Raw genomic sequence first — 15,506 nt, 5'->3', positions numbered from 1 at the left:
TCTTCCCGATATCATGCAGAACTAATTTTTTCCAGTGGCTGCTCTATTAAATTAAAAATGTCAGTGTCCAGCACATCATTAAAGAGAATTCTTGGGTGTTGCAGAAGGGTTTATTTACATGCCCTGTTAACTGAAATTCTTGTCTTTGGGCTATTGTCAGCTTGCAGTGAAGAGAAGAGTAGAAGATTTGCCCCTTCTAACCAACCTTCCTTTTCTAAGATGTGCTGACTGTTATGCTAGTACCAGGTAGCATTTATGCCTTTCTAGGAATTCCCAGGCATTGGGAGGGAAGTACTTAAACACAGTTCCATAAGGAACATCTGTAAGTAGACTTCAAATGGTTACCACTAAAGTATGCTTTATGACTCAGGCTCTTTGGAATTTCTTTGATATGCAGTTGACACAAATTAGAGGCGTCAAGGGTCCTCCCAAGAAAGATCAGAGAGGCTGCAAGCCTGGGTAAAGGCAGTCTCTGTTTTATGCCATTGATTATCTGAATGCCTCCAGGCAATGCGCTTCAGTAGATGCAGAGCATTATTGATCCACACCATGAGAATAACCAAATTATTCATTTTTCATCAAATTGCTGTTGCCATGACCTTTCTTTTCATCATGTTTCCTACCATTTAACATGCACACCACAGGAGCAATATGGTCTTTGCCTCAAAATAAATGTCATTATGTTGAGAAGTCTCAAAATGCTGACTATTCCGTGAGATCATGATAATGAGGACACATATTTAAGTTGAAAGTTTTCTAATAAGCATTTTAACACTATTTTTTCAACATTGAAGTGTTGCTAAGTAGAAGCGTAATTCCTATTTGCAAACCATATACAGAAAAAAGATTATTAAATGCTGAAAGTCATTCAGAACTATTCATAGTTGAATTTTGGTTCAGAAAACATGTTAATGCTTAGATACACAAAATCTAAATATTCTTTTCAATATAAAAATATTAGAGGCAAAGTTACTGAGCAAATGTCTCTTCTTTTTTTTTTCTAATTTTCCCTAGCACCTCCATGACTTAGGCAAATTTGTCTTTCCCTGCACTACACAGCAGTGGTGCCTGAGGCCCGGAGAAAGCTCTGAAAGAACTGGTACTACTGGAAAGGTGCAGGGCAGGGGTGACACACAGGCATAAGTGCTGATGTAGCAGCTTATCTGCCAAAGTGCAGCACCTTGTCCAGGAAAATCACACTCACCAACGCTCATGACATACTGTCATGTAGATGTGGTAGTATAACCTATGGCTTCCATTTCCAGGGGTAGCTCAGGAAACACTAGCTTGATCTCTGCAGGGCCCTGCGCTGGAGACACATACTGTTAATTTTCTCTATCAGATAGGCTTCTGAGAGACTTATCCAGACCTCCAAAATTATTTAGGCGTTCAGAAAGTAGACCCTAAATATTTTTAAATACTATTTTTAAATACCTATATTTTGGACAATAAAATTCCCCAGTTGTCTGCATACGAACATTAACATATACTCAAAAGCAGCTAGGACCCTTCTCCCTTCTGAACTCTCTCATGGTACAGGGTGCCTAATCTAAGTCTGTGCAAATATTATTTTGATGCTGAAAGTAAGTCTTACTACCTCATCAGTTAAACTATATGTATATACTACAGTCTGTGTTTCTCTCATTGCTGGTTAATGGTTCCCTAGTTCATGTGTTTTCCTAGTGCATGTGTTCGTGAGTGTCTGTACAGGCTCTTGGGGCTGCACAAGTCATCTGTTTCATAAAAAGGAAACATTGCAATTCTGAGTCTCCATTTCTTTTGAAAGCAGTAAGAGATAATATCAGTAGTTATTTAAGGCCCAAGCAGGACATTTTAGAGGCTTGTAGCTGGAAAAGGCATAAAAAACATAGTTCTGTTTTGCATTCTAGTGTTAGCACCTACATTTGCACCAGGCTTCATTCCCTTTTTTTGCCTCTTCTCTATGCCTCTGGCAGCACAGCAAAACCACAAACTCCCAGTTTCTATGCATAGAGGAGTGCTGTGCTGTTGTGGGCTGCAGCCCAAGGTTATGTTTTGGGACATGACATGGGGGTGTGGCAACATATAGCTGGTTTCTGTACTGCAGGGTACACTGAAGCTCTGATTTGTCCCTCAGTAAGTACCAAGAAGGGCACAGAGTTGTTTCGAGAACGAGGGATTATATTCAGTTCACCTCAGTTTAGTCACCACAGCAGAAAGAGAACATGATTATCTGGTCTTCAAAACAAATTTCTAAATATTTTGTGTTTCATATTTCCAAAATAAATCGAAGGAAAACGGCAATCTTCTCCATGCTACTTCCTGCTAGAACTCTTTGTAAAGATGTCTTTGTAGCAGTTCTTTATTGTGTTTTCACAACAACCCAAACAGCTTTAAATAATGGCAGTTTAAAATCTTTACCTTTGTGGAAAATGGCTGGGTATCACATAGGAAATCATGGCTAAAAACTTGATCCGTTTTTCTGGCTGGTAGCTTGGCTGGTTGAACAATGTGTCAAAATAACCCTCCTGCAGCTTTTCTAATACAGATTTTCAAATTTCAAGATACTTTTCCTGTAGCTGTGGTGCTATTTGTGATGGTTATCAGCAGTGCTACCACATAAATGCAGGAGACAGTTCTTGGGAAAATATGCAGGAAAATGACACTGAAAAACAAAGGCCGCAAAATTCAACATTCACGGCTATGTGTGAATGAAATAAAGTGAGTCTGACAAAGTTGGCTGTGAAAAGATACACAATTTCAGTTAATAAATCACCATGGCCTTTATTCCTTGCTTTTTTCTTGGATTTTTTTTTTTTGTTTGTTTGTTTTTGTTTTGGTTTTTTTTTGTTCTGTTTTGTTTTTGGTTTTGAGAGGGAGAGAAATTCAGGTTGCTTTTCATGAAAATACTTCTGAAAGCCTGTAGCTTATTCCAGATGACTTTCTCAGATGAATTGAGCATGCATTTCCTGTTACAGTATCACTGAGATGTTAGAGCACAGAAATTGATGATCAGTACAACGGACAAAATGACGAACACTTTTATATTACCACAGAGAGTAAGGAATATAGATGACCCCTAAAAATAAAAATGGTCTGTGAAGAAATCATTTGCATTTTGAGTAAGATTTTTAGAAAATCAGTAGATTTTAAAAATAATTTATGACTTTATTCTTCTATAAAATCTGGTTTAGAAATATGTATATATATATATAAAAATACGTATATATATCCTATGCAAATTGCAAATCATTAGCCTAACTGGGATGCAGCTCCAGTTGTACATGAGGAAATGTCAGCTTGTGAAAAAACTTATCTAACTCAGAGCAAAAAGAGTTTTCAATTTTTTAGATATATATAAACATTTATATTAGTGTAAATATTATATATATTAGTAATCATGACTGGAAACATTTTTACCCTTCATCCATGGAACTTTCAGTTTGCCTTGATAGTCTGTAACTGAAGTTAAGCAAGTGAAAAAGAGATCTTCAGTTTTAGAGGTACATCTTTAAATTTCAAATACATTTTTGAGCTAGACTGTTCTTAATCAACAGTAGAACAAGAGCACAGACCCATGGTTTGTTTTAATGTAATTATCATAGCAATTTGCCTTCCACCTTCAGACAATACTATCATTAGCCTGATTAAAAAAAAAAAAAAAAACCAGCTGTCAAATTGATACCATTTCTTCTTTTATATTTTAAGGGGTTCATTTTGAAATTTGAAATTACGGTTTTGTGATATTGAAAAGGACTGAAAATATCCAATCCTTCCTTTAGGAAAAATTGTATAGCACTTATTTTCCCGTAAATTACTATAATTTGTTCAAGTTACATTGCTGCATATTGAAAAGGATAGGCTGTATTTTTTAACGTTTTACATGTATAATGTAGGAGCTGTGATCGATATATCTCCCTATGAATAATGAAGATTTTAGCTTTATGAAATCAGTGAATCCCATTAGAAGGAAACTACAGTTAGCCTTACTAACCCACAACAAAAGAAAAATAGCATTTATTTCACTTTGGTTTTCAATACAATAATTTTAAAATACAGAACAATACTTTTTCCCCCCCTCCCCAGCTAACTACGGTAACAAATCCGTTATCTGTGTGAATGAAAGCATCTGCTAAAGTATAAAAAAAGATTCTTTACATAAATTGAACTTTTCATACTTCTGGTTTAACTGTTTCTGTACCAAAAGATTTTTATCTTCCAGGCTGAAGCAGCAAATTTGTTCAGCAGCAAATCCATAGCAGTAGGCTGCACTGAGTTAATGAGCCTGTCCTAGTTTTTAAAAAGCAACCACCTGACCATGTCATACCGTAAGGGAAAGATGGGCCCTGAGGTATTGATCAATGGTCCAAAATCAGGATAAGGCAAACTATTAAGGAAAAATGCAATGTGAAGTAGTCAGCATGATCAAAAAAAAGAGAGAGAAGAATTGTTTAGAAGCATTGTCCTCTCCTCCCTCTAGTCAATTTTTGTCAGCTGGCAGATTTTGAGAGTGATTTTTTTTGTTAGTTTTACACACTGTCATTTTGACAAGTATTGCAATAATGTGCTCAACTTACTGTTAATGTAGCAGAATAGGAAGGAAAATATTCAGTGCTATTAATTCAACTGGCAGAAAGTAATCTGAAAGAATATTTATGGCTATATAAATAAACTGTCATTTCACTGCGTATGGGTCTTTATTACATACAATTTTTAAAAGTAAGAACAAAGCAACAGACGGAGTTTCATCATAATTTTAAATGCTTATGTTATTGGTAATATTTTTACCTTGAAATCTTGTATAGGTGGAGTCTAGAGGTTCATCTGTTTGAAATGAACAGAATTAGCAAACCAACCAACCAGACAAACTAAAAGGCTCCTTTAGAATGGTTTATCTGATTTAACAGAAAGTAAACCTTCACAACAAGCAAAGATAATTGAAAATTAAAACTTTATAGCTTACACAACTTTAATATTAAATACTGCGTTGGCAGTAACGATTAGGAGAACAAGCCCTGAAATGAGAGTTCTGCTAGAAAACTATGTAAGCTCACAGACACCTGAAATGGATTATTTTGTTAGTTTGCAGTAACACGGTGACTGCAGCAATTGTGCAGGGACTGGCAGTTTGAGGGAGTAGCATTCACCTGTGTAAACAACCACGACAATGAATTTCATCCCTCTAGGACTCTACCTTTCTGCTGAGATTTAAGCAAGAACTTTAAAGGAGCTATACTCCACAAGCAGCCTGGCTACATTTTCTGAAATCCTTCCAGAAGTGCTGCCACTGAATATTAGAAAGTCTCTGTGATCTGTTTATTTCACTTCACTTAGCAGACAAGATTACTTATATTTGTTTACCTGCTCCTTCCCCTTTTCAAACATAAGTGTGAAATTAATTGCTAAGATTTAACACAATTAAGTTGTCGAATGTCATGATAATCAGACTGTACTTGTCAATTTCATTATTTATGAGTCCACAATAAAGTGTTTGTATCTATGTGCATGGGGGGGGGAGGGGGGGGGTGGGTTGGTTTTTTTTTTTTACTAACAGCATCTGTTAAGTCAAAATACATTCTTTGCTTAAATCGTAAGGGACTTTATTTGGACTGTAGGGTATTGTGCTAATATTGGCAGTGCTGTTATTTTATTAAAGTCCTAAACAAAGGTTCTGCCCCCGGGCATGAGGGCAGTCACTGAAACTCTGTGGAATATGTCTGCCTTAGCTGATCAAGTGCACTTCACACAAAATGTTTCCAGAAATCTTTAATTTTGTTATGGCTACAGGCAACAGTTATAATTGGGCCACCTGAGAATATAATTCATTCAACTATTAAAAAACAAAAAATCAAACAAAGTGTGCTTTTTATAAGATACTGACTTGAAAAAGCAAACTACAGCTCAGAGAGAAGAAAGTGTGAATGAAAATTTGTTTCTTTGTATTTCCAAGTGTGTATATTTTGGATTTTATTTTTAAAACATTAGAGAAATTGGAACATAAAATGTGTCTGAAATCCGTCATTATGGATACACACAATGACATTTCTTTGTCCGCTAACTACAAATTTGGCTTTCATTTAGTACTACTATATGTGTACTGAGACAGAAATGCACACAAATTTCAGTATCTCTAATACTGCAATACCACTCCATAAGCACAACTGTCTATAATGTGGTAAGAAAGCCTTTTTGGAACAAAACAGTTTGCATTCTTCTGTGTGAAGTTGTGATTCTTTATATGTAGAAGGGTAATGATAATACTTGCATCCTGTTAACCTCTATTATCAAACATTATCTATGTGGTAGCCCTCAAAATCTTTTGGTGTGAATGTTACTTCTCATGTACCAATGTTTCCCTAAAATTCTCTACAAGCACAAATTTATAAAATTAAGCTAGAAGTTCTGTATATTATTAATGCCTTTCTGCGCAGATATTGCAGACTAACTGTGTTATAACTTGGTCTGCTATTTTTTATTAATGAGTGGCCTATAAAGTTATATAACTGAAGATACCTACCTGTATTGTCCTCAGGAGGAGAGCGCCCATGATGTCAGCACTCTCCAAAGTCAGCTAGCTGCATGCTTCCAAAGGCTGGGTTAGATATTATGCAAAAATGATTTCAGGAATCCATCCCTGTATGATGTTATAAACAGCTGAGGAGCATAGACAAGTTTTCCTAAGAAGTTCTAATACTGCACCTTTGCCCTAATCCAGTTTTCAAAGTCTAGAGTCTTTGCATCTGAGCCTAGGTTTGGGGGGCTTGGGTTTGGGGTTGTTTTTTTTTATTATTTGGGTGCTTATTGGTTACAATTATTAACTTGGGATGGAGATAGCTTTCTCTTTATAATTATCAAGTGAATTGTGTGTTATCCTGAAGCTTTTCCCCACATAAGAAACGTTTTAGATTAACAGTGAATACTACTTCTCTGTGTAGAGCAGCATTAAACTCACAGTTCAGGTCATGACTCTGCTCTGCCTTTTCAGTATTGCTCTAAATGACACAACACAGACATTCTAGGGACAATTTAGTAGTTTTAGAATCAGAATTGCATTCAAAGACTACCCTTTCTGAGGAGTTTTTGAGATCAGTAGGCAGTCTTACAGTTCTTCTTAGAACTACAGTAAAGGAGTCCTCTCAGTTAAACCCAAAGCTTTTTAAAGCCCCTTTTTCTGCCACTTGGTATTCCAATCCAAAATAAGCTCTCCTGGACATGATGCCGACTAAAGACAAGTTAACTAGAAGTAAGTAGGAACGTCTTGTTTAGGAAAACCTCTGTTTCTGTTCCTTATGTGTGAATGAAGATTCCAGTTTCATTAAAAACAAATGTTTAGTTTGACTGATGGTTTCAAATGTAATTCCTAATTTATCTTAACAGCATTAGGAAAACTTTACTCCCTTGACTTTAATAAGATCTGTCATAGAATCATAATGGAAGTAAAAGGTAAAGAAAAGTAGATCCTAGCCCTTTGGAATCATTTGCTATCTTTAGAAATTCATGATTTTAGAATCTAGAAATGACAGAAAACAGTGCTGAAATTATCAGTAGAATTCTGTCAAATGGCATGACACATGTAAAAGCAAAACCCCAAAATTTTCTAGTTTGCAGTTCGAATTTTCCATGAGAGCTTGTGGAAGATGGCATAAAAGAAATTACTCAAGGTGGTCTGTGGCAGGTATAAGTGGTGTACCAAATCAGTAAATACTGGCAATCAGACCGGATGTGTAAATCTAGCATACCCGATCAAAAATCTGAGTGAATATTTTTTCCTGTGAGTAGCTTATTAATGGAAACCTATAGCTTCAGTTTATCCTGAACCTGAGAAATCAGCTCATAAGTGCCAGTTAGTTTATTCTGGTGAAAATATTTAGAGACTTGGAGGAGTTTTTCAAGCTTTCTGTTACAGGTAGGTCATTTTATCTAAAGGACCAAAGGAGTTTTGAACACTGATGCACATTTTTCTCAATATTTTATCCACGTTATGTGTATACCTAGCAGAGTGAGAATGAAGTCCTCTAAAGAAGCACTATCAAAACCCTTTTGCGAATGTCCTTCCACCTCAAATGGACTAGATGGGTATTGATGTTCTTCTTTCCCAGATGAATTCATAATTATAACATGAGGAAGTATTCTTTTTCTCCAGTGCAGATAATATTTAAATATGCTCTTCACAACCGTATCATCATCACTGGAAGAAATGAAGGAGGTCCCACCCAGATAACATTTGTCACAAAGTCAAGTATATTCTCCTGGGAAACAGGCAATATGTGTTCAGATATCTTTAAGCGAAATTGTGTTAAAAAGATATTATATTACGTGGTCTTGCCAGTTTCTGTAACCCAGCTTCTTTCTGTTTTTGAATCTTCTTTGGCCTGGAATAGATTTTTATCTCAGCAAGAAAAAATAAATTCAAACCAATCTGTGTTGTTGTTATCTTTTTAGTGTTTGATGACCAGGATTCACAAAAACCTAATACATCGACTCTTAATGATAAGGACTGCATTCTTTCATTATGTGTTAAAATATAATTGAAAGGCTATTCAAATTCAAATGAATGATTATGTATTAGGTAATCTAACTAGTTTATCTTCAGACAGTAGTCTGCCTTTTGACAACTCAAAAGATGAAGATTAATGAAAGTTCTGTGAAAGAAAACTACATTTTAAAGCATATTAAGATGTGAAGATTTTTAGTTTTCATTCGTTGAACAAAACTGTTCAAGCTCAGAAGGGAAAATTGCTCTGTTGTAAAGAATTTATTTTGGGAATGGCATTCGGTACTTTTGTTCTATCACCAGCCAGACTGCACCTTAAGAAGGAGACAGAAGCGTGTATTCTAATGGTCAGACCAATGACTTTTCGTCTTAATCCTACCATTAGGGAAACTGATGACAAGGGTACTAAGGGAATTGACTTAGATATTACTTGTTCATTATCAAAGAACAAAATTCTGATTTCTCTATTTTTCTGCCTTTTAGATAGTACAGTTTTAGTACTGTAAACTGTTAGTTTAGATACTACGGGAAGTTTAACATACTAAATTTTTACAGTGTTTTAGTATTTGACCTGTATTTTCTCCTTGTAAAAGAAAAGGTTTCAAAATCTTCTGATAGGGGATCAGTTGTGGCTTAACTGTTCACATTTGTTTCTCATCCTGGGATCCATGTAGGTTGTCCCACTGCCAAATAGGATCCTTTCGCTTCCTCTTCTGTTCTATACTATTACATAGAGTTTATTTTGTCCAGCATAATTTTTTGCTACTTGTTGTTAGTTCCTTAGGATTAAAATATTTACACTTAAGTAGAAGTTACATATATTTGATCATTTATCATGAAGATTGGTAGGATAATTTTTCCTCTATCGTGAGAGTAAACTCTATTTTTTAAACTCAAAGTAATCTGAGTAATGGCCTAACCGTTAGGATAGATGGTTTACCATAGTTTTTTTTCATCAGTTTTAAGACTAAAAGATTCCACTGTAACATTACCTGTCCTCCTGAGTATCATGGGCCATGCTGTTTTGGTTAAGTTAGCCTTGTGGTAAATACGTTAGCTTATATCTAGCTAGACTGTAGTTTCTGTAGATGTGTTCAGTCCTGACTCAAAGACACCAGGACATGGAAATCATTACCTATCTTCCTGTGTTTGTACATCATCTTTATAGCAAATTTGCCTTATTATTTGTTTCCTGTACGAGAAAAATCTGCTTATGATATTGGCACTTAAGCTATAATATCCACGTTATTTTAACAAATAATGCCCAACAATTATGTGTCAAATCATAATAGCCTCTATCTACTGGTCATATTTGCAGATACCTAGCAGATAAGCAATAACTCCTCTTTGAGTTTCTCATTATGAAAGAGCAGAATGAGCAGTTGTCTGTGGTAAGCGTTTTGTTTTGGCTGAGTTAACCATTAAAAGAAGTTGCTGATAGTATGACAAATTCTGACACGGCACTCTGCAACACAAATCTTAAGGTAAAGAGGCTTTTGATTATTTTTGAATAGGCAAAAAATAGCAAATACTGCTACCATAGGGAATTCTTCCCTTCCAAGCAATATTTCTATGAAGAGTTGCCGACAGTTTGAAACTATGTATTCAGCTATAAATATAAAATATTTTGGAGGACTTGTGCTATCTCTGATTTCATTTTGATTTATTAAAAGTCACTTCTTGTTTTTTAGCACTGGAAGATGTTACTGTAACGTAGCAATTTGCCAAAAGAGTATAGTTTGTGCTATGAAGGGAAGGTAAACCAGTTTTCTATCCAAGTCAGTCTCAGCTAGATGAAACTTCCAATGAAGATGGAGTGTTTCTATTATCAAAGCAGAAGAACTGGATATTAAACCTTTCATTTATCCTTGTCATTGGGTGCAGTCACTGTTCAGAAGGATGCACTCTTTGTTATCTTTAAAGGACAAAAATATTACTAGATACTGTGGTCACTCTGCTTTAAAATATTATTCCCAAGATGGATCTTCATGATGGTAGTAAACATTTTTGTCTAGTTTTTCACTTTTGGCCTTGAATGTAGAACACTGTGAGGGAAAAAAGGAAACAATTATGTCAGTTGCACATCTACCGATCTAGGTGGTTCAGCATTTAAATGCAGTATCATAGAATCATGGAATCATAGAATGGGTTGGGTTGGAAAGGACCTGAAAATCATCTAGTTCCAATCTCCCTGCCATGGGCAGGGATGCCGATGCATTTCAAAATGTGCAGGTGTTCAGCAAAGATTTCAAAGAGGGCTAGCTAGAAGTGATGGCTCTTAGGTTAGTCTTTTACTTATCAAATGGCTGAAGAAAGCTGTCTGCTTCTGTCATATGAACTGCAATCATCTTAAAAATAATTGACAAATTCATCCCCTCACAGCACTGCAATTGTAAAGGTGTTGGGTTTAGCTAGGCTTGTCTGGTCAAGAATAAAGGTACTACCTTTGATGTCCAAGATTTGGGAGAGACATCCCAGACCCAACAAGCTTGTATGCTTTAATTATTAATCCCACCATTTCCTGTTAGCCTCGCACCAAAAGGCTAAAATAAGTACTCCTACCAATGATATATGTGAAGACATGCAGTACTTTTAACCTTTGGAAAAGTTGAACTATATTGGTAATTGGTAAAATGGTAAATTGATCTACCTTCAATGTAGAATAGTTTGCATTCTTTTTCCTATGTTTAGTCATGTTATCTCTAATTTTTCATTGCAGCCACATTTATAGCTACCGTACAACGCAAGTTCTGTTCATAGAATCACAGTTTGGGTTGGAAGGGATCTTTAAAGGTCATCTATTTCCAACCCCCCTGCAATGAGCAGGGACATTTTCCACTAGACCAGTTTGCGCAGAACCACATTCAGCCTGGCCTTGAATGTCTCCAAGGATGGTGCATCCACCACCTCTCTGGGCAACCTGTGCCAGTATTTCACCACCCTCTTTGCAAAGAATTTTTTCCTCACATCCAGCCTGAATCTCCCCTCCTTTAGTTTAAACCATCACCTCTCATCCTATCGCAACAGGCCCTGCTAAAAAGTCTTTCCCCATCTTTCTTACAGGCCCCTTTTAAGAACTGAAAGGCCACAATAAGGCCTCCCAGACACTTCTCCAGGCTGAACAAACCCAGCTCTCTCAGCCTTTCCTCATAGCAGGGGTTCTCCAGCGCTCTGAGCATTTTTGTGGCGCACCTCTGGACCCTCTCCAACAGGGCCATGTCTTTCCTGTACTGAGGACTCCAGAGCTGCAGTACTGCAGCCAGGGTCTCACAAGAGCAAAGGAGCAGAATCACCTCCCTTGACCTGCTGGTCATGCTCCTTTTGATGCAGCCCAGCACGCAGTTGGTTTCTGGGCTGCAAGTGCACACTGAAGCCGGCTCACGTTTAGTTTCTTGTTGACCAACACCCCGAAGTCCCCTTCCTCAGGGGTGTTCTCAATCCCTTCATCCCCCAGCTTGCATTGGTACCGGGGGTTGCCCCAACCCAGGTGCAGGACCTTGTACTTAGCTTTGTTGAACCTCATGCCGTTTGCATGGGCCCATTCTTAAGCTTGTCCAAGTTACTACTTAGTATGTGTAAAAATTTACACTTAGTACATGCCATAAATGAATTAATATATTTAATCAATTCTCATTTTCCAAAGTCAAAAAAGTCCTACACTTCAAAGCTATGTCTGCTTGAGTGAGTTTGAATAAATATGTTTCTGTTTCAAGATAGAAATCTGTTACTCTGGGCAGCACTTTGTTAAACAGGATGGCTTTTCTTCAAATAATTAGGTTTGGGCCAGCATAGTCAAGCATGGAATAAAAATAATTTAATAGATTGTTAAACATTGTTGCAGTTTTCCAAACAAAGCTGTTTTGAAATGGGGACTATTTGTCTTTCCTGTTTGCTTTCAATCACAAATAATCAAAACAGAATTTACTGGAATGTTATATAAAACTTCTTCCTTTACAGTAAAATTGAGGTGTGGTTGTGTTTGGGTTTGGTTTGGTTTGGGTTTTTGAGTTTTTTTATTCCCTAGCAGAACATTACATTCTGTATATTTGTTTTGTGATAAATGCATCCAAACCTGTAGTATCAGAAAAGAGCCCAATCCTGCAAGTCCTTCCAGGCTGTCGTGGTTTGAGCCCAGCCGGTAACTCAGAACCACACAGCCGCTCGCTCACTCCCCCCCGCCCTTCTTCCTCCCCCTGCTCCCGGAGGGATGGGGAGGAGAATGGGAAGAATGTAACTCCCACGGGTTGAGATAAGAGCAGTCCCGCAACTAAGGTATAACACAAAACCACTACTGCTACCACCAATGATAATAACGATTAGTGAAATAACAAGGGGAGAGGATACAATTGCTCACCACCCGCCGACCGATACCCAGCCCGACCCGAGCAGTGATCTGGGCCTTCCGGGTAACTCCCCCCGGTTTATATACTGGGCATGACGTGCTGTGGTATGGAATACCCCTTTGGCTAGTTTGGGTCAGGTGTCCTGTCTCTGCTTCCTCCCGGCTTCCCCTCCTCCCTGGCAAAGCATGAGACTGAGAAAGTCCTTGGTTGGAATAAACATTACTTAGCAACAACTAAAAACATCGGTGTTATCAGCGTTGTTCCCAGGCTGAAAGTTAAAAAACACAGCACTGCACCAGCTACTAAGAAGGAGAAAAATGACTGCTATAGCTGAACCCAGGACAAGTCCAAAGTTCAATCAGTCATTTAGCTTGCAAGATATTGCTTTTTTATTCACTTTTTGCACATCACAGATCCTTTTCTTCAATTGCAGGTGAATGAAGCCACAGTGGAGCAGCTAGTGCAGCAGTATCCACATATAACCTTCAGTACTGTACTACAGGATTGCAAGAGGACATTGGAACGGGCTTATCAAATGGGCTGGACACCCAATATGTCTACTGCCTCTTAACTTCTTATACCATCATGACAGTTCCACTCTACTGCATTCAGTAGATCTAATGGGGATTGCAGAGGGTTCACAACCTTTCGTGTGATGCAATATAATTGTGAGTTTACAGAGATTACAATAAAATGGAAAAAGCTGTACACTGACTTTAATGTACTGTACAACTAAGTAGTAATATTAAAGCAAAACTTTTGAAATGCATTGTTGGTTTGTTTGCGTAAAATATATAAAAGCATTTGGCAGATTTTTTGAAGTGGAATTCTACTAGTTCTCTGGATAGTTTGATTTATGGAAGATCTTAAGCTTGATTTCCTCTGTTTACTTTTCTTCGCCGTGGTCATGTGTGTTTCCTTTCGTTGTGCTAGCACTTGTGCTAGCCAGTGCAGTTGATCAACAGAGGCCTGTGTTGCAACTGGGAGCTAAACTTGATGCTTATTATTTACTAAATCTATACAAGGAGTTTAAAGATGCACAGTAATAAGATAATCTACATAGAATTGCTATTTTCTTATAAACATGTTGATAATTAGACAAATCATTACTTTAAACACAAATCTTAGTATATGATGACAATGACAGAACGGATATTTAATGGACAATTTTACTTCTTTTCTTTCTATCACTCAGCAGAATTTATATCTTCTTTCATTTTGTGTTGTTTGAAATAGGAGGCTCTGTAGAGATTCCCAAATGTTTCCACCTCGCCATTTTTATGAGTTAACAGTGCTTAACCTAATACTGATAACCAGTTTCCACTTCATGAAGTGAAACAGTAATTGAGTACACCAACTATCAGAAATAAATTATTAGACAACGTTTAAACATCTGATTGAAAACATATTTTCAAAATTGGAAATATTTTAAAAATTTAAATTTAAAAAAAAATTAATTTTTTTCTCCTCTGACTATGCTGTTATGTTGCTGAATTAAGAAACTCAGATGAATAAGTTCTCATATCCTGTGTGGTTGTTATTTTACAACAGAGCTTACAATGCAAAAAGCGCTTACCTCGAGAAGGTCATCTAAATATGAGTCGCATCATGAGTATCATTTTGTAGGATCAGACACTTCATAATACAGTGTATGCAAGAAAATACCCAGAGTAAATATATAAACTGATTAATTTTCTGTGCATTACAAGGAGTTCAATTAGACAAGGGGATAGTGAAAATACAGACATTGCAGCTTCAACTTGAAGCATTAACCTTTAGAGTATTACTGTTTGGTTAAGAATTTTTTCAGGTGTGTAACACTGGGTATTTGTTTTTCAAAGGATACAGCATCTTAATCCAAAGTATGAAATGCTTAAGCTTCAGCTGAAGAGTTGCCATTATTGTCAAAATGTTTTGCTATCCAGAAGGTCTAATGCAGCATAACCTAGGAGCTTGTTTAGTATGGCTGTATAACTCTCTGTATAACTGTTTCTTGACTTCCATAGCATAATTTTCTACAACAGAAACAGCAGCTTACAGTAATTCCAGTGAGAGTGTTAAATGTTTTCTACTAGACTTTTCAAAATGGGGATGAACTAATTTCTCTGAAAGAAAAAAATATATATGGTAAAGGTTTTGCTTTAAGTAAGTGGTAAATATATGTGAACATGTGTAATGCTAGGCTTTTTATTTACTCAAAAATGGCCGCAATATTTTCAGAATACAGGCAATGGATTATACTGCAGATATAGTACAGAATCTTAGTCATTTTTCATTTAATGTCTTTTTATGAGTGCATTAAAACTATTCACACAATTTGTAAGTTTCTATTTTTTCGTGAAACCTTTGATCTTGCAATGGGTTTTAATAAAAGAAGATAAAGATGTGATGTCTTCTGTTTATCTGTGCTGCTAGCTGTACTTCTTAGACTATGCTAACAGAAAGACTGAAATCGTCATCCCTGAATATGCAGAACTCATCTAGACAAGGACCTGAACAAACTGATCCAAGCTGTCCCCATCATGAGTGACAGAGTTTGACTAGATGACCTCCAGAGATCTTTTTCAATCTAAAATACTCTATAACTCTATATATTAAAGATGTAGTTGGTCATCTCTTTTCACTTCTGCCATTACGTCACTTGCAGGAGTTTTGCCTTTTACTGGCTATTCATGTCTCTCTTATTTGGG

At 36.7% G+C, this 15,506-nt stretch overlaps 1 protein-coding gene across 2 annotated transcripts in view; it reads left to right on the top strand.

The window, feature by feature from the left end:
- The window catches only part of FBXL17 (F-box and leucine rich repeat protein 17), a 271,883-nt gene extending 256,678 nt beyond the window's left edge, over positions 1-15,205 (top strand). For both annotated transcript variants that reach the window (XM_030471091.1, XM_030471090.1), the window contains one exon: positions 13,250-15,205. In XM_030471091.1, coding sequence (XP_030326951.1) covers positions 13,250-13,257 — 8 coding nt within the window. In that variant the 3' untranslated portion in view covers positions 13,258-15,205. The remainder of the gene's footprint in view (positions 1-13,249) is intronic.
- Positions 15,206-15,506: the final 301 nt, after the last annotated feature.

Source organism: Strigops habroptila, chromosome Z (assembly GCF_004027225.2).
Source record: "Strigops habroptila isolate Jane chromosome Z, bStrHab1.2.pri, whole genome shotgun sequence".
Taxonomy (NCBI): Eukaryota; Metazoa; Chordata; class Aves; order Psittaciformes; family Psittacidae; genus Strigops; species Strigops habroptila.
Note: the sequence above shows the minus strand (reverse complement) of the source record. Positions and strands in the feature narration are given on the sequence as shown.